Genomic DNA, 21,164 nt, shown 5'->3' with positions numbered 1-21,164 from the left:
CAGAAATCCGCCTGCCTCTGCCTCCCAAGTGCTGGGATTAAAGGCGTGCACCACCACTGCCCGGCAAAAACAAATCTTTTTAATAAAGTGGACTAAACTAACAAATGAGCTTGTGGTGGTTTGACTGAGAATGTTCCCTATAGGCTCATAAGTTCAGATTCTTGGTCCCTAGTTAGTGGAACTGTTTGAGAAGGATTGGGAGGTGTGGCCTTATTAGAGGAAATATATTTCTGGTGGGTGGGCTTTGAAGTTTCAAAAGCCTAAGCCAGGCCCAGTGTCTCTTCCTGCAGCCTGTAGACCAAGGTGTAGAACTCTCAGCTACTTCTCTGGCTCTATGTCTGCTTGAATGCTGCCATGCTCCCTGCCGTGGATGACAATGGACTAAACCTCTGGAACTATAAGCAAGCCCCAATTAAATGCTTTTTCTTACAAGAGTTGGTATGGTCATGGTGTTTCTTAATATCAATAGAACACTGACTAAGACAGAAATTAGTACCAGGAGAGTGGGTTATTGCTGTGACAGACCTGACCATGTTGATTTTGGGAGGATTATGGAAAGACTTTGGAACTTTGGGCTAAAAGTCACTGAGTGTTGAGAGCTCAGCAGGATGTTCTGTAGGAGCTTGGAAGATAAGATTATTGAAAGCAATGATGATAATAAAGATCTGACTTGTGAACTTTCAAAGGGAAGTAGACTCCACCAGGTTATGAAGAAGTCTGTCTGGTCAGCTGGAGCTGGAGAACTGGCTCTGATTAACAAAAGAACAGAACCACTAAAGTAAAAACCTTTGCTTTGCGCACGCCTTTAATCCCAGCACTTGGGAGGCAGAGGTAGGCAGATTTCTGAGTTCGAGGCCAGGCTGGTCTACAGAGTGACTTCCAGGATAGCCATGGCTACACAGAGAAACCCTGTCTCGAAACAACAAACAAACAAACCCCTTTGCTTTGCTGGGACAATCGATGCTGGTCAGTTGGGGCTGAAGAATCAGCTGTGATTAAGAAGAGACCAGCATCATTGGGGCAAAGTCTGCTGGGAAGTGCTTCTTCAGAGTCAGTACACAGAAGCTGTGGTCCAGAGGCAGCCAGACTTGGTGATGTAAGTTACCAAGTGGTGCTAGTTTTGAAGGTGTGGATGGGTTATGGGGAGCAGCTGAGGCTTGGCACTTTGTGGCAGGGTTAGAGTTCCTGCACTCAAATCATGAGTAAATCCCAGAGATAGAACACTGAGTTACTCACACTGTTGGAGTGTGGTTTTGCTTTGTTCAGACTGTGACTGTACCCTGGTTCTTCCCTCTTGAAGTAAGAAAGTATTGAACTTATGTTTCATTTTACAGGAGCCCACAGTTTAGAAACTGAATTTTAAAAAAGATTTTAGGTTTTAAAATACACTTTGATTTTTAAAGAGACTGAACTTTTAAAGTGTTTGAATTGGTAAAGACTGTGAGACTTTTAAGTCTATAATATGTGATCTATTTGTGATTGTCTTAGTCAGGGTTCTATTGCTGTGAACACACACCATGACCATGGCAACTCCTACAAGGAAAGCATTTAATTGGGACTGGCTTACAGTTTCAGAATTAGTCCACTGTTGTCATGGAGGGAAGCACGACAGTACTCAGGCAGACCTGGTGCCGGAGAAGGAGCTGCGAGGTCTACATCTGGATCCATAGGCAGCAGGGAGAGTGAGTGATACTAGGCATCTGAAACATCAAAACCCACCCTCCGGTGACACACTTCCACCAACAAGACCACTCGTCCTAATAGGACCACTGCCTATGGGCCTATGGGAGCCATTTTCATCAAACCACCACAATGATATTTATTAATCTGAGATCTTGGGGAAGAACCAACAATAGGAAAGGTTATGGCTTAACAGTGATGTGTTTGTGTGTCAAGTTGACAAGAGGTCAATTGTGCCGGCTAGCTTTATGTCAACTTGACAGAAGCTAGTTATTTGAAAAGACGACACCTCAACTGAGAAAAATGTCTTCACAAGATCCAGCAGTAAGGTATTTTCATAATTAATAATTGATGGGGAGGGCTCAGCTCATGGTAGGGGGTGCCATCCCTGAGCCAGTGGTCCTGGTTCCATAGGAAAGCAAGCTGAGCAAGCCACGATGAGCAGGTCAGTAAGCAGCACTCCTTTATGGCCTCAGCATCAGCTCCTGCTTCCTGGTATCTGCCCCGTCTGAGTTCCTGTCCTGACTTCCTTCAACGATGGACTGCAATGTGGAAGTGTAAGTCAAATAAACCCTTCCTTCTCAACTTGCTTTTTTTGCCTGTGGGTGTTTGCCACAGCTCTGAAGCTGAAAGCAAGCCCTCTTCTATATTTGCCTTGGTCTTGTTGTCTCTTCACAGCAGTAGAGCAGTAACTAAGACAGAGCCCAATACCAAAATCTTCTGAGGCATAGAGTGACCAGGATAACATTCAGAAGGACTTACTGGTGTGAATGTCAGAGTATGTGTGAGCACCAAGAGGGTCTCTGGGGACATCTCTATGCTTGTAAAAATCAGTACTTTCCTTTTAAATGCACTCCTGAGCAGAATCATACCTCAAGGCCTATATACCCAATCATACCTCAAGGCCTATATACCCAAATGGAAACAACACTCTAGTCTCAACAGACTAGATTTCTGGTAGAACAAACTTGGGAATGAGTCTCTTATGATCTCAGAAACTGCATCTAGGTAACCAGGAGTGTAGGTAGAAGAAACCCAAGACAGTAGAAACAGGAGAGAGAGACCAGAGCACGGACTATAGAATGCAGAAATAAGAAATATTTAAAAAGTAAGGTTTTTTTTTTTTCTGTGAACAGGCCTGTTGATAAGTACAGAGCTAATCTCCCCTTCCCCCTTCCCCCCCAGGGGGACAGGAAAACACCCTGAGGGTCTCTGAAATCCACATCAGAAGCTCAGCTCATTCTGAAGGGGAAATTTAACCACAGCAAGCCACAGATATGTTCTACAACTAAAGGGATGTGAAACCAAGATTTCCACAACTCCCTCTTCACTCCCACTGCCCAGAGGAGCAAGCACATGGAAGCAGGATAATGAGGAAAGCTTGGGGAAGGCTGAACACTGCCTGAACCGACCAGCAGAGGGTAGCACCACAACCCACAGACACGGCTCTAGAGACGTGGTAAAGGACCCTAAACTTGTAAAAGCTAGAACACTCATCCTTCTCGGCCTCCTCCCAGTGCCCCATAAAGCTAGGGATGCACTGAAACACTAGGAAATGTATGTGGCAGAACTCAGCATATGCAGCATTGGGATTTGAGCAACACACCCCAAGCTGCACGGACTGTGGAGAGAGCAGCAGTGTGGACAGCAGAGGGTACGGCCAGCATTCCCAAGCAGCCGGCGTCTGAGACCCCACCCATAAAGCACAGACTGGACCAGCATCTGTAATCCAGTTATTCGAAGTTGGACCAGGAGACAGCCAGAGTATAATGGAGGAACTCTGGTTTGATGCCAGCCTGGTCTACAGAGTATATTCTAGGACGGCCAGAGAGCTACACAGAGAAACCCTATCTCAAAGGGGGAAGGAACACTGAGAGATGAGACTGGATCTTTCACCATGCCAGTTTCCATAAGCCAGATCTCTCCTCCCTGCATCTATCGACCCAGTGTCAAGTTAGCATGCCACCTTGCTCCTGTTGTTATTGCCCTGGGTCACATTTCCCTCCTCTTTCCTTATTTTCCTCTCCCAAGAACAACAGGCTGAACTGAGTTGCAGGTCTGTTGTCTTAGTCTCCTGAGAGAGGAAACCGTTCTATCTTGTATGATAGTCCATCTTTACCTCTGTCTTTTCAGTCTACCTCAGCCTCACTTCCCCTCTTCTATCAACCAATACTAACCCGAGTCTTAGCTTTTTCTTTTCCACTCATCACATAACTACCATACTAGCATGAGCAGTACTAACCACTGAGCCACCACTTCAGTCTTTTTTTTTTTTTTTTTTTTTTTTTTTTTTTTTTTTTTAATTCTTTTTGAGATAGGGTTTCTCTGTGTAGCTCTCTGGCCATCCTGGAATATACTCTGTAGACCAGGCTGGCATCAAACTCAGAAATCTACCTGTTTCTGCCACCCTAGTGCTAGGATTAAAGGTATATGCCAACATGCCTTGACTTACACTAGAAGATTTTAAATGACACTTCGGAAGACACTTAAATGACACTTTTAATCATGGAAGTTAGCACTTTACTGAGATCATCAAAATCTTAATAAAACAATATGCTTTACTGTAAACTAGAGAACAAGACAATTTCCTTAAGGACTTCCAAAAAAGAGCTCAGAGCAAAAGTTTATACAAATTTGTGTCTAGCACAGAAGCATACCACATTATCTGATTTATAGATAACTGCAATGTCTCCTAGCCTCGAGTCTTGAGAACAATCTCTTCTTAAGAAGGGAAGTTTCCTTTCTATCCAGCAAACACCCTGTCAAAGCTCCACTTCTAAAAGCAGACATTGAAAAAGCTAAAAAATAAATAAGGAAAGCGGACACTGGAGCGTGGATGCGAGAGTGGGGGGAGAAAGAGTGAGGATTGGAGGCTCATAACGCAGCTGCATGCTGAGTGAGCTCCTTAATTCTGTTCATGCAATGGTCAACGGCATTGATGAGTAAAGGGATCCAGCTATCTCCTGGCTCGGGGCTCACGTGACTTGCTCTGGGAATAAAATGGAAAAAAGAAAAAGAAAAAAAAAAAGAGTTAACACTGTGTGAGTGGAAAAGCATTCCCAGGAGGTGCAGAGAAGAAACTACAGGAAGAAGGGATTTCTCTTCATAGACTGGCTGCCCCACGCCTCTACCCATATCTGAGACTCCCTGTGCTCCTCTTGAAATGGGGCAGAATAGCTGGGCAGATGATTTTATTCTCAAACCACACAGGAAGAAGTCTTCATACTTACTTTGTAATTTCAAGAGCCTTTATTAAAACAGACACCAATTTCGCAGACTAAAAAAGAAACAGAGATGCCATTTACTCTGAGTCCTGGCACCAAAAGCAAGGAGAATTTGAAGATCCCATTAATGATGATAATAGAACCATTTAAAAAGAACCTTAAAGGGGGTAGAGGAAGTGGCTTGGTGCTCTGAAACCATAAAGACCTGAAGACCTACCAGAGTTTGTACTTCCAGCATTCAAGTAAAAAAAAAAAAAATAATGCTTTGACTGATAAGGGCTGATGAGATGGCTCAGTGGGTAAGCCTGCTTGCTATTATGACAACCTGAATATGATTCCTGGGGCCCACATGATGGAAGGACTTCCACAGCTGTACTCTGGTCTCTACACATACAACTGTGACTTGCATATGCACACACACACACACACAATCAATCAATCAATACATAGATGAATGAATGAATGAATGAAGTTTAAAATGCTGACTAGGTTATGGTAGTGCGACTATGGATTCTTTTCTATTTAACAAGATCTTAGGAACACTGCTGGCATAACATTTATGTGTTTTCAACAGTTTTAATTTGGTTTGTTTTTTGAGACAAGGTTTCTCTGTGTAGCCCTGGCTGACTTGTAGACCAAGCTGGAACTTACTTTGTAGACCAAGCTAGACTAAGAGATCCACCTACCTCTGCCTCTGGAGTGCTGGGATCAAAGGCATGTGCTACCACACCCAGCTCATTTTTAATATTTTTAATTTGGAACAAGGATAATCTCAACCTCGCAGGAGAACAGTGAGTTTTAAGGTAGCCTGAACTACCCTCAGGAAGAATCTTCTTTTAAAAGGAGACCCTAACAGTTGTGATAGCTTAGGCTCTGAGGCAGAAATGGCAGAAATGGCATATGGTCCTGTTTAGAACTTTAAGAAGCCCAAGACAGTAAAACTGGAGATCTTGAGACCTGAGATAGAGGCCGTGGTCAGCATGTGTCATATCCTTCCCTGAATCCCAAGCATAACATCCACAACAAAAAGATAGCATGAGATGGATTATGGCAACAATATATAATAACACACATGAGCACATATATACTTATAAATTATTTCATATGATACTGTATTTGGGATCATTGATAGAACGTTTTGTTAAAATTTTATTTCTCAGGAATTTAGTTCTTAAAAAGTTAATGCCAAAAAAGTTAATGTTTCAAAAACTCTGTCCTAGTGAAGAGTTCTGCAAATTAATTAATCTTCTGCCATCTACTTTATCAAATATTAAAACCAATACATCTTGTAAAATTTAAGCTGCTTGGCAGGTTCACTTCTCTGCCAGTTACATTAGTGATATGAACTGGAGTTCATTTAAAAAAAAAAAAAGACAGAACTATAAAGTTATAGCATTTCAAGAATACAATCAGATCATAAATACATATGTATATTATACATACAAAATATATATGTGCTTATACTGATTCAGTATAAGCAGATCTCTATAAAGAATTTGACTTGGGGTGGGATGATGCCTTCGTGGCTAAGAGTGTTTGCAAGCATAAGGACATGAGTTCAAACCTCAGCACACATGAAAAATTACATATGGCCATGTGTGTACCTGTTACCCCAGAGCTGTAGGGACAGAGACAAGGAGATGGCTGAGCTTGCTGTCTGCCAGACTAGCTCTACTGAGTGACAGAGTCTACTCAACATTCTCAAGTATATACACATTCACCTGCACAAAAACATGTGTACACATGCTCCTCCCCAGATAAATAAAAAATTAAATTAAAGAAATTACTCTTTAAAGCACTGTTTTTTAAGATGTTTGGACTTTTTTTCAAACAATTACTCAACTGGTTCTAAAAGAATTAAAGTTATCAGGGACTAGAGAGATGGCTCAGTGATTAAGAGCACTAATTGCTCTTCTAGAGGTCCTGCGTTCAATTCCAGCAACCACATGGTGGCTCACAACCATCTGTAATGGGATCTGTAACCCTCTTCTAGTGTGTTTGAAGACAAGGACAGTGTACGCATACATAAAATAAATAAATCTTTAAAAATAAAAAGAATTAAGTATCAAAGCACATGGCTATCATAACTAGAGTCCAGCTAGTATTCATCAAGCACAAATACACGCAAGAACTATGAAAATATTTTACTCCCACACAAGTTTGGCAACAGTATAAATGCTCTATAGCTTATAGGAATTACTAATGAAATTCTCCCAGTTCAAAGCTGGTACTTACACTGATCCGCACAGTGAGGTGACACACGGGTGGATAGATGCTCAGGACCAAATCATCCACACTAAGAGAAGATATACGTAACCATTAATCACAAAAAGGGGGCAGAGCTCAGCGTGGTTGTTTCCAGCGCACAACCAACTTAGTTCCTTAATTTAAGCAGGCATGCAATGCAGAAGCAACCCAACCAACGTTTACTGGGATAAGCATGCCCTGTTTAGGAAGCTGGGGAAAATGTCCATGGTTTACAGGATGGGGAATGATATGATTAGCTCTGTCAAAGACATGAGGGTTCAAAACCATCAGTTCAGTGATACTGAAAGAGTTCATCAAAGGAAAGAAAACATGTTAGACAAAAGGACCCCTTCGAAAGAGGCCACTACCTTCAACCATGTGACCAAATTTATTACTGCGAAGCAGAAAAATCATGTGCCTCCCCAGCAAGACATAAAGGAAAGTGTGAAACACTTTTTTTGACCCAAAATGTTTAATTTTATTACTTCTATGAGAAAATATTCTTATAAATCCAAATTATTGTGTATTTACCATATGTAATTCTGAAATGCCAATGTCGAGTCAGTCCAGAAGGGACAGAAACTATTTAAGATTGTAAGAAATTAAACATACACCAAGCAAGTGTAGAAAGAGATCTTAAGGAAACCTAGAATGTATCTAAGACATTTTGAGACATAGAGAAATCTAAGCATTAGATAATATTATTACATCGAATGTTAAATTTCTCTCTCTCTCTTTTTTTTTATTTTTTGGTTTTTTGAGACAGGGTTTCTCTGTGTAGCCCTGGCTATCCTGGAACTCACTCTGTAGACCAGGATGGCCTCGAACTCAGAAATCTGCCTGCCTCTGCCTCCCAAGTGCTGGGATTAAAGGCGTGCACCACCACTGCCGGGCGAATGTTAAATTTCTTGAAAGCGACTATATGTCTGTTTTAGGAGGTTGCTGATAAAATATTTATGGGTGAAAAGTCATTTATGCCTTAGATGGTTTAGGAAAAGCATATCATACCCACTTATCAAGAAGTAAATACTCAGGGGAAGGAGGTGGACAGAATCCAAATAAAGAATCCGGTTATTTATTCAAGTATTTTTTTTTCAATTTTCCTTTAGGCTTGAAAATTTTCTTAAATACAAAAAGCTGTAGGGAACCCTGGAGCAATAGCATCAGCTCAGATCACAATGTTCCTGTTTTTCCCAAGTGCAGCGCTCGCTTACCTGGGGCTGATCTCATCAGAAATATCCACAATGTCATCCAGCTGGGCGACCTGATCCTTCTTCCCATTCTCAGCCACCAAGATCCGGATTTTCTTGAGGGAAGCTCGGGCTGCTCTGACCAAGGCGAGGCACGGGGTTATGAGCTCTTGATCTTCCTCGGACCAGTAGGAGTCCCGATTGCTGGGAAGCCCTGACACACCATCCTCATCACTGTAGCCATCAGAGCTGTCTTCAGAATCATTCAAGAGGCCACTGTAAGGGTCCCATTCTTCTATAGCCTAAGACATACCATCACATTGGCGGATACAAACACGCCACCACCATCAGCCACCAGCTTTGCTATCAGCTACAAAACTGAATCGACTTAGAAACCAACATCCTCATTCTGCTTGTCCAGCAAGCAAGAGAGGTGGCACTAAGACACAAGCCAAACACAGTGGGAGATGGAGGGCAGGACAGCGGTGAGCGTGGGATTACTCCATCGAGCTGCGGGGAACTCCTGCCTTTATGTTCAGTTCCCATGAAGCTGCTTCCCAGGGACCAGGAAAGATGGGAAAGCGCCCTCACCTGCTCCATTTCTTCATGTGCATCTTTCACAAAATCCACACTCTTTGTGAGCATCAAAAGGGCTGCAGCTTTGTTATCTACGAGTGAAGAGTCAGAAGCACTAGACTTAGAGGAGAAACCTAACCGTTTTCTTAAGATTACAAAGGGCAACCAGCACTGCTCTAAAGAAAAACTCTCTTATTACACCCTATGCCTAGAAAGAGGGTTAAACAGGCTTTTTAAGTTCACCTAAAACTGCCTCGTGGTGCTTGCTCTCACATCCTCTTGATAACCACTCTTAGTCTGCCTGGCTCTGCTTCACAGCTCTTTCAGTGTGCTCTCCAATGCTGTTCCTGGGACAGTAATAGGAGAGCAAACTTTCTGTTCAACTCAAGAGAGAGCCACAGCAAGAGGAAGAGTCTGAATTTAACAGTTGTGCTCAGTGGCACAGCACTTGGCTGGCATGTCCTAGGTTCAATCCCCAGCACTGCCAAAACCAAACTAAACCAAACCAAAAACAAGTATGAGGAATGGCAAAAAGCATTAAATCAATGAATATTAATGAAAGTAATCTATGTATTATTTCACTAAGTCTTCATAGAAATTAAAATATATCCATAAAGCACAGCTGGAAGCTAGACCTGAGAGGCCTCTCTGCTCTGGCCAGCAGGTAATAGTTTACTCCTACCCACCTTTTGGGATCTCAGGCACCTGTTGACATGCGACTGAGACACTACTGCAGGAAATCAGGTCACCATTCTCAGTGCTGGAGAAAGGAAATTAACAAGGACACATCAATAACCTAGGTTTCTGCCTCCCAATAAGGTCCAAGATGAGTGACTGTGCTGGGAGGGTCAATTTTCCCTCCCTCCTGGAGTCAGGAACCCCACTAACCATTAGCCCACACTGCAGCAGCCACTACCTCTGAGATGGAGCAGTAAGCAGGACTTCCAAGAGCTGAGCCATGCCATCCACAATGTCTAGGGCAGCATTCCGTACCAGCTTTCTCAGGGTGATTCCTACGGCCAAACCCAAACAGGAAGTTGCCTGCCTAGTCATTTCAAATGTCACCACCTGCTTTCTGGAGTGTTCCAGAACCACGAGGTAACTGATACCCACATGCTTTAGATCACACATCAGTGCGGGACTCAAGCCTTCCTTAAATTCTCAGGTCATTTTATTGCCCCTCTTGCCACTCCTTAGAGCTGTCCTCCAACTGTTTTGGGAGCAAGTCTTTCCAGCTGTATCCATTCATTAAGGACACTACTAGCCCTTTAATAATTGTGAGCAGAACACTGGATGCTTAAAGCATGTGTAAGAAACCCTGATGAATTATGGTATGTTTTCATTCATTTTCTCCGTAGAGCTTCAATGAAGCCATAAACCCACAGGCCAGGGTACTTTAACTTGTGAAGGGGTTTGCAATAGGTTATGATGCAATGCTAGGTGGAGGAGGGCTAGGATGGCCTGGGCATGGGTATGGGTGTGGAGTTGAGATCCAGCAAGCACATATAGGAATTAAAATGGACTAAAAAGAAAGGGAATTGGGAGCTGAGAAGACAGCATATTTGGGAAAGTGCTGGTTACATAACCATGATGTCTTGAGTTCAGTTCCTAGAATCTATATGAGAAAAGCAGACACACTGAAGGGCTCCCAGGATGTCAGTGCTGGGGAAGCAGAGGCAGGAGGCTTCCTGGGGAATCAGTAAACTCCAATGAAGACTCTCTCAAAACCACAACACACTGGCCCTCCATGTGTACTCGTATATACATGCATAAACACCTGAATAAACACGTGCACCTTCATGTGTACTTACATACACAGACACAAAAAATAAATGCTTTTTTATAAAGGGTCAGTTGAGGGGCTGAAGACATGGTGCAGCACTTAAGAGTACTTAGTGCTCTTCCAGAGTACCCAGGTCCAATTCCCACAAGCCACCGGCAGATCACACACACTGTCTGTAACTTCCGTTCCAGGGGTCCCAACACCCTCTTACAACATCAGCAGGGACCAGACATACATGTGGTACACAGCCACACATGCAGACAAAGCACTCACACCCATAAAATAATAAAAAATGTAATGGCCGGTGGAGATGGCTCAGCAGGTAAAAGCACTTGCTGCACAGGCCTGATGGCCTGAGTTGCAACCCAGGAAGCCACAATGGAAGGAGAGACCCCATGTGTGTACCTACACACACAAACACACACACACACACATTTTTAAAAGAACTAGGTAAAGCAGTAATGATGAAAAATCACAGTTACGTAGCATCCGTACCTTCACATAAGGGAGGGCTACAAAGGTCACTCAGATATAAAATTATCTTTGACTTTATTTCACGGGAAAGTCACATGCTCAAAATGAAGAAAAATAGGCATGGATAATGTTTACATATAAATATATAATATTACATTGAAGATAAACACATAATGTTTACATGTTTAATATTTACATTCAGGATATAGTCTACTACCTTAGCAAAGACCTAGCCAATAAATACAATACTACTGTGTATTCGGTCACTTACCCTGATCCTTAGGAAGTGAATAATACACTGCAATTATTTCTTCAATGGCAGTATGGACTTGCTCACAGATCCTCTGGGTTTCCTATGAGGTGATGGACCAAATACAGAACCAATGTTCAACATCAATGCTCTCAGCCCATTTACTAAGGAAGAGATCAAACATCTACAGAGCATGATTAAACCTTCTGTGAAAACTTGTCATGAGTCAGGCCTTATGATGTACTCATCCCACACTAGAAAGAAATTAGGTAGACACCTTACAATTCTAAAAAGCATTACAAAAGGAAGAACAGCCTTGTCTGTCCTGACACTTGCTCTGTAGACCAGGCTGGTCTCGAACTCAAGAGAGCCGCCAGCCTCTGCCTCCTAAATGCTGGGATTAAAGGTGTTCGCTGCCACCACCACCTCCAGCAGCAGCTTCGACAACTTAACACTAAAGGGTTTTGTATAACAGGTGTTGCTTAGATACTGTGAAGACAACTTGAAGACAACTCCTCCTCCGCTATTTATTGACCCGAGCCTCTTAAACCTGCTTACTCATCCATCGGATGGGGAATATGTATGTGAAACAGCTATAAATCAACAAGGGCTTTAAAAACCTGGCTGAGTTTCAGACTAAATTTAGAAGACCTTTCTACCCTATGCACTTGGCTATTTGGTCTTTACAACAATCCCATGCGTTAAGAACTGTAATCTCGCTTGATAAATGGAGGAAATAAGTGTGGCTTTGAGTGTGAAGGGTAAGAAAAATGGGAGGATTCTTAAGGAGGCAGCACAAAAACTCCGGAAGTAAAGCTCACCTGTGGAGATGGCAATGGAAGTTTAGAGAAGAGCGCGTTCAGAACAGTGGCTTCCCCGGACACTTTCACTGCTGCCTCATCTGGGGGTGTCAGAGGCGGCGGGTACCCAAGTTAGTGTTAAAAGGTTAAAGTTGCTACTTGGACTTTTTAGGTAACGCGTCCCTTCTCCACCCTTATCAACATCTCCAAAACAACTCCAGAAAATCGTTTTCTATTTCAGCCACAAGTGAGGAGAAGGGATGAGGACGGGAGGAATTGTCATCTCCCTCAGGGGACAGCAGAGGGAAAAGAGGTTAGGATGCAAGGAGATGAGGGAAGAGTCCGCGACGGCAGAGGCACTCACTGAGTCTTCTCCAAAACATCTCTCGATTAAATTCCTCGGCTGTCTCCTGGGCTTCGCCGACTTGAGGAAGGCCGGAAACACCCCGAAAGCAAAAGACAGGTGAGAGGAGCCCTGCCCTGACGCCGACCTCCCTACCCGGAGCCCGGGGTGCCGACTCCCACAACTCACCGCGTACTCGAGGCAGAAGTGACCGTAGCTCCTCCGCTAAGTGCCGGAGCTGCTCCAGAGGCGGAGCAAGGAAGGGGACTGCGGCTGCCGAGCTCGCCATCGCAGCCTCTTTCCGGGAACCAGCTAAGACGCTCAAGCCATTTGGTTCTGCCGCAGTACTTCCGGTGCTGAAAAGCGCATCTCGTTTCCGGCAACACACATCGCGTCCCGCCCCTTCCTTCCTGACGTAGCGACCCCGCCTTCCCAGACAGCCTGGCGGTCAGTGCACGCCTCCCCGCGTGCTAGAAACCTGCCCACGCCCCGCTGGCCAATCCTAGAGACCCAGCCACGCCTCTTACTCCTGCCCTCCACGCAGATCTAGAAACTTGTTCACTTTCCTGGCTACCCCCCACTACCTCTCTCTCCTTGACACTAGGCCACTCCTTACCCACTAGGCATCTTCTGACCTACTAGAGATCTGGGTTTTTCCCTGAAAATATGTCTGTGGCAGTGCCTGCAGAGGCCAGAGATCCCCAGGGCTGGGAGTTACACGGTGAAGGGAATCAAACCTATGACCTTTGGAAGAGCAGCCAGCACTCTGACTCCAGCTCCGTAGTGATTCTCCCAAGCCCCAAACCAGGCCCACTTTCTGGTTCCCATATGTTTATCAACATTGTAGATCCGTTTGTGATATTTCTTTGTTAATACTTATCTTTTATTAAATTACGTGTAAGTCTGTGCACATATAAATATAGGTGCCCACAGTGGTTCTGGGCTGGAACTAAAATTACAGTGAGCATCTGACATGGTTGTTAGGAATTGAACTCAGGTCCTCTGGAGGTAAAGTACATGCTCTTAACCACTGATTTCTCCAACCCATTGTTTGGGGTTATCATTTATTCATTTATTTGATTAGTTGAAAACGACCTTGACTACGGAAGCAGAAAGCCCATAATCCTTGGGAAAACAGGCTGGGAAGTCAAATCTCAAGAGCGGTAATGGTCCAGGACAAGTTTCCACAGGTTCCCTAGGCATAAAACGGCATCCTGAACTTCAAGTTTGGGCTGGATGCTTTTCACAGGATGACCCTAATAAACACAGTAGTGCTGAGGGTCTCAGCGACACAGAGACCCCACCGTGGCAATCTCCTTGATTAGGGCTCTTTGCTTCCTGAGGAAGAATCAATTGTTAGACTTTTCTGCAGTCCACACAGCAGGAATCAGTAGTAAACATTTCCAACATTCAGACGTCCAAGTAGTGACACCTTCCTGAAGCTCACCCACTGATACTGGCTTTCCCATCTGCCACAGGGCAGAGATCTAGGCCACAGACGTGGAGGCTGTACTTCTTCCAGGCTGCTAGCTGTAAGCCATAGACTTCAGGAGCTCAGGTGACTTTTTAACTGCACCATGAATATTCCAAGTTCAGTGGAGTTCATTGTCCACATACGATAAATGAGCACAGGTGTCAGCAATGTCAACCAGGTCCTCAATGGGGAGAGTGTAAAGGCTAGGGAGCCATATGTCACATGAAGAAAGTAGCAAGAATAAACCTGCCATATGTACAGTAGAATCATAAGTAGGTAAACAGGTATAATCTTCAAGTATTTTCCCTGTTGGAGATGAGACCTGAAGCTGTGACCAAAGCAGCGGTGTAGCAAACTCCAGCATATGTAAGCCATCAAGGGGATGTTAAAGAATACCAGCTAGAAAAAGAGGAGACAGCCATTAATTTACCACTAAGCCCTGGGAAGGGTTGAGTCCCATTATTTTTTGTTTGTTTGTTTGTTTATTTGTTTGTTTTTAAGACAGGGTTTCTCTGTATAGCCCTGGCTGTCCTGGAACTCACTCTGTAGACCAGGCTGGCCTCGAACTCAGAAATCCACCTCCCAAATGCTGGGATTAAAGGCCTGCGCCACTACTGCCCAGCAAGTTTCATTATTAGTAACTTCTACTAATATGTCTTTAGTTTAGATGTCTGTTTTTTCTTGGAGGTGGGGGATGAGGATAGAACTCAGCAATTTGCATACAGTGGGAAAGGACCCAACTCTTGAGCCATGGTCCAGCTCTTACATATCTGATTTTTTTTTTTTTTTTTTTTGAGACAAGGTTTCTGACTGGCTGTCCTGGAACTAGCTCTGTAGACCAGGTTCGTTTTGAACTCAGAGATCCACATGTCTCTGCCTCCTGAGTACTAGGATCAAAGGTTTGCACCACCATACCCAACATACATCTGATTTTTAATACATTGATCATACTTTGTGTTAGAGAACAGTTGACCTATAGTTAACTGTGTATTTGCCTGTCCTTTCGTTTATCTTAAAGGTAGGCATGATTTATGTTGAAGTCCCTATCGTAATACAGCTATACTGTAATACAGATATATACAGCGTTTATATTGGAAGTGAACTGAGTAATCTGCATAGGCAACAACAGAGTATAGATTCTATGTGGACAGAGTGAAAGGAGGACTTAGGTATCAGTATTGAGGTAGCATTCTGAGTACTAAAATATAAATTAGATATAGGTTATGATCTGGGTGTAGTTGTGTGTGGTTCATTCCACAAACATCCATAAAGCATCTACTACACAGCAGGCACTGTACTAGGCTCTAGGTTAAAGGCACACTGGTGAACAAGTAACAAAAACAAAAGGGGGTGGGGTGGGCAGCACTAGAGAGGAGTGATTAAGAGCAATCGCTGCTCTTACAGAGGACTGAAGTTTGAGACCCAGCACCCACATGAACACTCACAACTGTCTCTGAACTTCAAAACAAGGGTTCTAAAATCCTCTTCTAGTCTCCCAGGGCACCATAGTCACGTGACACACACACACACACACATATATGCAGGTAAAATACTCACATACAGAAAATAAAAATTAAAAGGGTTCCATTAAAGACAGATATGCATATATATAGACTACAGACAAACATAATTATGGGTTGTGATAAGTTCAATGAAGGGAATAATTAATTGGCTCATAAAAGGGTAACTAGGAGACAGACTCTTTGAAACATGGAGGGCAGGCAGCAATGAGTCAGTTGAGGGAAGTACATTCTGAGAAAAAGAAATGAAAGTCCAGGATTGGGAGACATCTTAGGCTCTTTAAGACAATACTTGCTGACCACTAAACCAGGTAGAAGTTGGAAATAGAGGCACTGGATAGTAAGTAAGTTGTGTGTTTATTTTAAAGGAATTGAATATAAAATACTTTATAAGTGTTTCCCAAACAAGAATACTAGAAAAGGGATGTCCATAGTGTGTTACAGTGACATAGTGTCACCCTCTTAAATAGTGCCTTAGTGCCTCTTTGCTAAAACAGCACTGGGAAGCTCAGCTCTACTTTTTGAACAGTAGTGTTTTCCTTCCATAACTCACTCTCTTTATGTGTCTATTTTTTCTTTTCATCCCTCTGAAATATTTTTCCTCACGATAATCAGTTTATTTGGCAATGAAAAATTTATTCTATTATAAAACTCTTATTTAATTTTCATCAATAAGAGTATGATAAAAACTAGGCATAGTAGTGCACAGAGACAAGCATATCTAAGTTTGAGGCCTGTCTGGTCTATATAGTTCAGGACAGCCAGGGCTATAGAGAGACCTTGCCTCACCCCACTCCATCCCTAAAAACACAATGGAACAAGAATAAGAAACCCAGAATGGACACAATGTATTTCAGATGTCTACAGTTACTTCTCCGCCTTTTGGCTAAAAGCAGATGTAGATGTTACAAAAGAGAAGAGGAAGAAAACAGGAGAAGTGCAAAACATCAGCTATTAGACACTGCCTTACAAGTAAAATAGAAAAGATGCTGCACAGTAGGATCTGGAGCTCCCTGTCAAATGATTAGTACAACAGGGCCTGAATGTTCTTCTGGGGACCTCTTACCTGCATAATTCCACTTATAAATGTTAGACCACCTTGCAGGAAATGTCCATCAACAAATATCCCAAAGGAAAAGCAGCAACCCAATTTGCCATCAATTATCTCACCAACAAACCATGGTCCTGAGATAGACAGAGAAGCAGAAGAGTTACAACTGAGTCTTGGCCAACAAGGTCACCTACTGGGTTAGGACACCTGTCACCAAGCCTGGCCACCTGGTCAGTTCCTGCGACCCACATAGTGGAGGGAGAGAACTGACTCTTGCAAATTGTCCTCTGACTGCCAAATAAACACTGTGGCACATATTTCCACACGTATAAACACACATAGAAAATAAATAGAAATGAAATTTAAAGTATGGGTCTGACTATAAAATATGCAGGAATAAGCAAGAGATACAAAACTCAGTATCACTAAGCATTTTGCTTTGTGGCATCTCTTCTTTGATAATCACTGCTTCCTACCTGACATTTTTGTTTTTTAAGTCCACTCAGACTGCATTCCCTCCCTCTCACCCTCCCAAAGGAGAGAAGATCGATCATCAATGGCAATAGGCAACTGCACTGAAGCAGCACCTAGAGCCGGCTTCACGCTCAGGAGGGGATGCTATGTCTTGTCCTTGTGATTTAGGGTGCTCTACACAATCAGAGAAACTTCTCTAGTAACAACCTATAGAAATGATCCCTTAAGTATAGTCTTCCCAGCTGACATTCTAACCAGCCATTTTCTCTACACTTTTCTGGATTACAAAATCATTAAAGCAATGAAACTTTAAGTGTGCTGTTAAGATTAATTGTGACTATTTTTAAAGATTATGTATATGTGCATATGCTAAGTGTGGGTACCTCATGAGTACCTATGGAAGCCAGATGAACAAGGCTTTGGCAGAGCTAGATTTATGAGTAGTTGTGCTGGGACCCAAACTCAGGTCCTCAGCAAGGGCATACATGTTCCTAAATGCTGAGGAGCCTTTTCTTCAGTCCATCTTCAACTATTTTTAGTGAAAAATTTAAAAGGTGCATTCATACACTCTTCTTTCTTATCACTAGTAATGAACTTTTCCACTAACTGTAGGTAATCAGAATTAACACGCACTGTAGCTTGTGTCTTTAGTTTTCACCTAGAAAGCTGACTAGCCTCTCATCTCTGTGGTTGTTCCCTTGCTCCTTCTTATGTGTGGGTTTCTGTCAAGAGTGCTAAGGAACAGGCAGGTTTCCCTCTGGAGACACAAATACTCTCATGTTATCTTTCAAAGTCATAAGCAAATTTCTCATTTTGTTAGTTTCAATTCTTCAAACAGAGCAACTTATGGACTGATGGCTAATTGGTTGATGGCAGCCTGGGAACCAAATGATTTGTTTTACTCCCTGGCATAAGACAACGAGTTGAAAACAGTGCCAGCATATCTTATAACATGAACTTACTTCCAAAGAGGATATGTTGTGCAGCCTATTACAAAAACATATAGTGTCATATTTTAATTTGTATTTGGCAGAAGTTCTTAATAAGTGAAGTCCAAAGGTGGAACAGAAGTGTGAAGACAAGGCTAAGACTAGGGAACTATCAGGCTAATCTGCCCAAAGCCACGTTAGCCTCTGAAAGAAATGAACAAAAAGTCTAAGAAAAGATCTGCTGGCTTTCTGTTTCTGTATTGTTTTAAATTAATTTATTTACTTTATGTATGTGAGTACATTGTCACTCTCTTCAGACATAGCAGAAGAGGGCATTGATTCCATTATAGATGGTTGTGAGCCACCATGCGATTACTGGCAATTGAATTCAGGACCTACAGAAGAACAGTCAGTGTTCTTAACTGCCATCTCTCCAGTTGCTGTTTCCACATTTTAAAACCTTTTTTATTTTATTACTATATCATGTATATATGTGGTATGTGGGGGGGGTGTGCATATGCACACATGAGCACATGTGTATGATATACACCGCAGTACAGATGTGGACATCAGAGGACAACCTTCAGGAGTCTGTTCTCTCCTTCCACTGTAGGTTCTGGGGGCCAAGCTCAGGTAGCAAGTCTCTACTCACTGAGCAATCATACCAGATAAATTGAGTTTTTGCTGTTGTTTGTTGATTTGAGACAGGAACTCACTATGTAGCTCTGACTGACCTAGAACTCACTATGTAGACCAGATTGACTTCGAAATCACAGAGAGCTATCTGCCTCTGCCTCCCAGGTGATGAGATTACAGGTATTTGCTACTACATTTGACTTTCTGCTTCTATAAGTGACTAAATGAAGCATTAGGCATAATAATCAGTAAAATGGACTACCTCAGGCATGACTGAACTGATTTCTCATTTCAGCAGCTCTGTTTTTTTTTTTTTTTTTTTTTTTTTTTTTTTTTTTTTTAGATAAATTTTGTGTTGCTTTGCTTTATTGAGGCATAGTCTATCTGTGTTAACCTGGCTGACCTCAAGCTTACCATGTAGAGCAGTTGTCCTCAAATCCAAGAGATCCGCCTGCCTCATGTCCTTCCTCACTGTTTTTAAAATCTCTCCTCTTTGGGTACAGTGATACAGGCCTGTAATTTTAGCACTGAGGAGACAGACAAAGGCAGGCAGAACTCTGACTTCAAAGCCAGCCTGGTCTAAATAGCAAATCCCAAGCCACCCAAGGCTACCCAGTGAGACCCTATCTCAAAAAGAAAAAAAAAAAACACATTGACAAATATTCACCAAACTACATACTCATCATGCTCAGTGCCTGGAATATAAGTAGGCAGGAGAGACAAGATGCCCATGGATATTCTAATAGAGAAACAGACAGTAAACAGAGAATAACATAAATCCTGATGAATGTAATGTAATAAAAATTAAAATGTTTAAGATGGTCAGAGAAGTTATTGTGAAAGTAGACTTACACAGAACTTCTATTATTTACTATATCTCTACAATAAATCCTGGGTCTCTAGTGTTTTTAATACCCTTACTTTAACTTGATATTGACTGCATGCCCTGTATACATATTAAGAAATAACTTTATTTACTAAAACCAGATCCTAGGAAATAATTTATGAAGGACTTGTAGGCCATTTGTTATAGTTGGAGTATAAGTTATTTTGTTGTCAAAACTCTCAATATATTCTTTAGCAGAATTCTCCACAATCTCAGAGTTTATACTTTACTTACCCAGCACTGTATACAAGGTCAACAACAAAACGGAATAGTAGGAGATGTTTATTTTGCTCAAGATATGAAGGGAAAATGTGCTCATATTGGCAAATCCCAGAGGTTCTAAACAAAAGAAAAATTTAAAACCTAGTGAATATATGCAAAGTTAATTTCTTTAAACCTTTTCTAGAATACTTCCTTGGTACTCCCTTCCATCCTCAGTGAAGCTTTTGCTAACATGAAAGTTTTTGCTATATGCACAGACATTACTCAAAAATTCAGAATCTTGGGGAGCCAAAACACACAGAATCACAGATGGCAGAAAGCTCAAAGGGGGATTTTGTTGTAAGATATTTTATAGACAGAAACATAGAAGGGAATATATAATTATATATATTATAATATAATATATTGAATTCTTATGTAGATTATGAATTTAAATGACAGACACACGTGCCAAAGGTCTACAGTATACTATTTTATCCTATCTCCAGGTAGATTTGAAAGATTGTGCCATGTGCAAAAGATGACCAATATAGTCCTTACTCTGTTCATAGGATTCATATCCAAGTGCACAAACTTTTTTTTTTTAAGATTTATTTATCTATTTCATGTATGTGAATACACTGTCGCTGTCTTCAGACACACCAGAAGAGGACATGAATCACATTGTAGATGGTCGTGAGCCACCATATGGTTGCTGGGATTTGAACTCAGGACCTCTGGAAGAGCAGTCAGTGCTCTTAACCACTGAGCCATCTCTCCAGCACAACCAGGTACACAAACTTCTAAAAGCTATATCAAATATATAAATAGTTTCCTTTGTTTTGTTTTGTTTTTTGTTTTGTTTTTTGAGACAGGGTTTCTCTGTGTAGCCCTGGCTGTTCTGGAACTCACTCTGTAGATCAGGCTGGCCTTGAACTCAGAAATCCACCTGCCTCTGCCTCCCAAGTGCTGGGATTAAAGCATGTGCCACCACTGCCCGGCAATAGTTTCCATTTTTATCTTACATATGAGTATCTGTCAAAAAAGTCCTTCCTCACATAGGATATGGCTCTTCCTTCACAGTGGCCCTTACCATGAAGCTCTACCTACCAGTGCACAGACAACACAGGCCTAGGGATGCTCCATGGAAGGACACAGAGAGAATAAGGCAGCCATCTGGAAGGCAGGGAGAGAAGCCCCGGAGGGTGGAAAGCATTGATCCTGGACTTATAGCTATGGAATTTCAAAAAAATTATTTTGTTGTTGTTTGGGCCAACTTTGGTATTTTGTTACTTCAGCCCTAACAAACCAATATCTAGCTTTACTTGAAAATTTGGTCATGATTTTGTTCAAATACTTTGAAACTATATATATATATATATATATATATATATATATATTTTTTTTTTTTTTTTTTTTTTTTTTT

General features: G+C 42.1%; 2 protein-coding genes and 1 non-coding gene across 5 annotated transcripts in view; all 3 read right to left on the bottom strand.

Annotated features, from left to right (window-relative positions):
• Window positions 1-4,161: 4,161 nt before the first annotated feature.
• On the bottom strand, window positions 4,162-12,966 carry Ccndbp1 (cyclin D1 binding protein 1). The gene is made up of 11 exons (XM_031371625.1): window positions 12,757-12,966; window positions 12,589-12,648; window positions 12,246-12,325; window positions 11,446-11,527; window positions 9,834-9,930; window positions 9,604-9,677; window positions 8,933-9,009; window positions 8,366-8,643; window positions 7,140-7,200; window positions 4,911-4,957; window positions 4,162-4,669 (listed from the first exon to the last, which is right to left on the bottom strand). Exons 1-11 carry the CDS (start codon window positions 12,854-12,856, stop codon window positions 4,555-4,557), a joined length of 1,071 nt encoding a protein of 356 aa, XP_031227485.1. The 5' UTR covers window positions 12,857-12,966; the 3' UTR covers window positions 4,162-4,554.
• A 462-nt stretch (window positions 12,967-13,428) lies between these two features.
• Tmem62 (transmembrane protein 62) overlaps window positions 13,429-21,164 on the bottom strand; it is a 40,800-nt gene continuing 33,064 nt past the window's right edge. For all 3 annotated transcript variants that reach the window (XM_031371609.1, XM_031371608.1, XM_031371610.1), the window contains 3 exons: window positions 19,772-19,876; window positions 16,628-16,746; window positions 13,429-14,440 (listed from right to left, as the gene is read on the bottom strand). In XM_031371609.1, the coding sequence (XP_031227469.1) occupies window positions 14,114-14,440; window positions 16,628-16,746; window positions 19,772-19,876 (551 nt within the window). In that variant the 3' untranslated portion in view covers window positions 13,429-14,113. The remainder of the gene's footprint in view (window positions 14,441-16,627; window positions 16,747-19,771; window positions 19,877-21,164) is intronic.
• On the bottom strand, window positions 17,110-17,323 carry LOC116092607. Its single transcript, XR_004119356.1, has one exon. It is a non-coding gene; the product is annotated as a small nucleolar RNA U3 (small nucleolar RNA).

Source organism: Mastomys coucha, unplaced genomic scaffold (assembly GCF_008632895.1).
Source record: "Mastomys coucha isolate ucsf_1 unplaced genomic scaffold, UCSF_Mcou_1 pScaffold15, whole genome shotgun sequence".
NCBI classification, from domain to species: Eukaryota; Metazoa; Chordata; class Mammalia; order Rodentia; family Muridae; genus Mastomys; species Mastomys coucha.
Note: the sequence above shows the minus strand (reverse complement) of the source record. Positions and strands in the feature narration are given on the sequence as shown.

What these genes read in the sequence shown, in the direction of transcription:
- Ccndbp1 (XM_031371625.1), bottom strand. Translation starts at nt 12,856, where the DNA reads ATGGCGAGCTCGGCAGCCGCAGTCCCCTTCCTTGCTCCGCCTCTGGAG. An exon ending in GGTGCCTGAGATCCCAAAAG is followed by an intron (nt 9,010 to 9,603) that starts GTGGGTAGGAGT and finishes CTTCACTCGTAG; the next exon opens with ATAACAAAGCTGCAGCCCTT. An exon ending in AAGGCTCTTGAAATTACAAA is followed by an intron (nt 4,670 to 4,910) that starts GTAAGTATGAAG and finishes TTTTATTCCCAG; the next exon opens with AGCAAGTCACGTGAGCCCCG.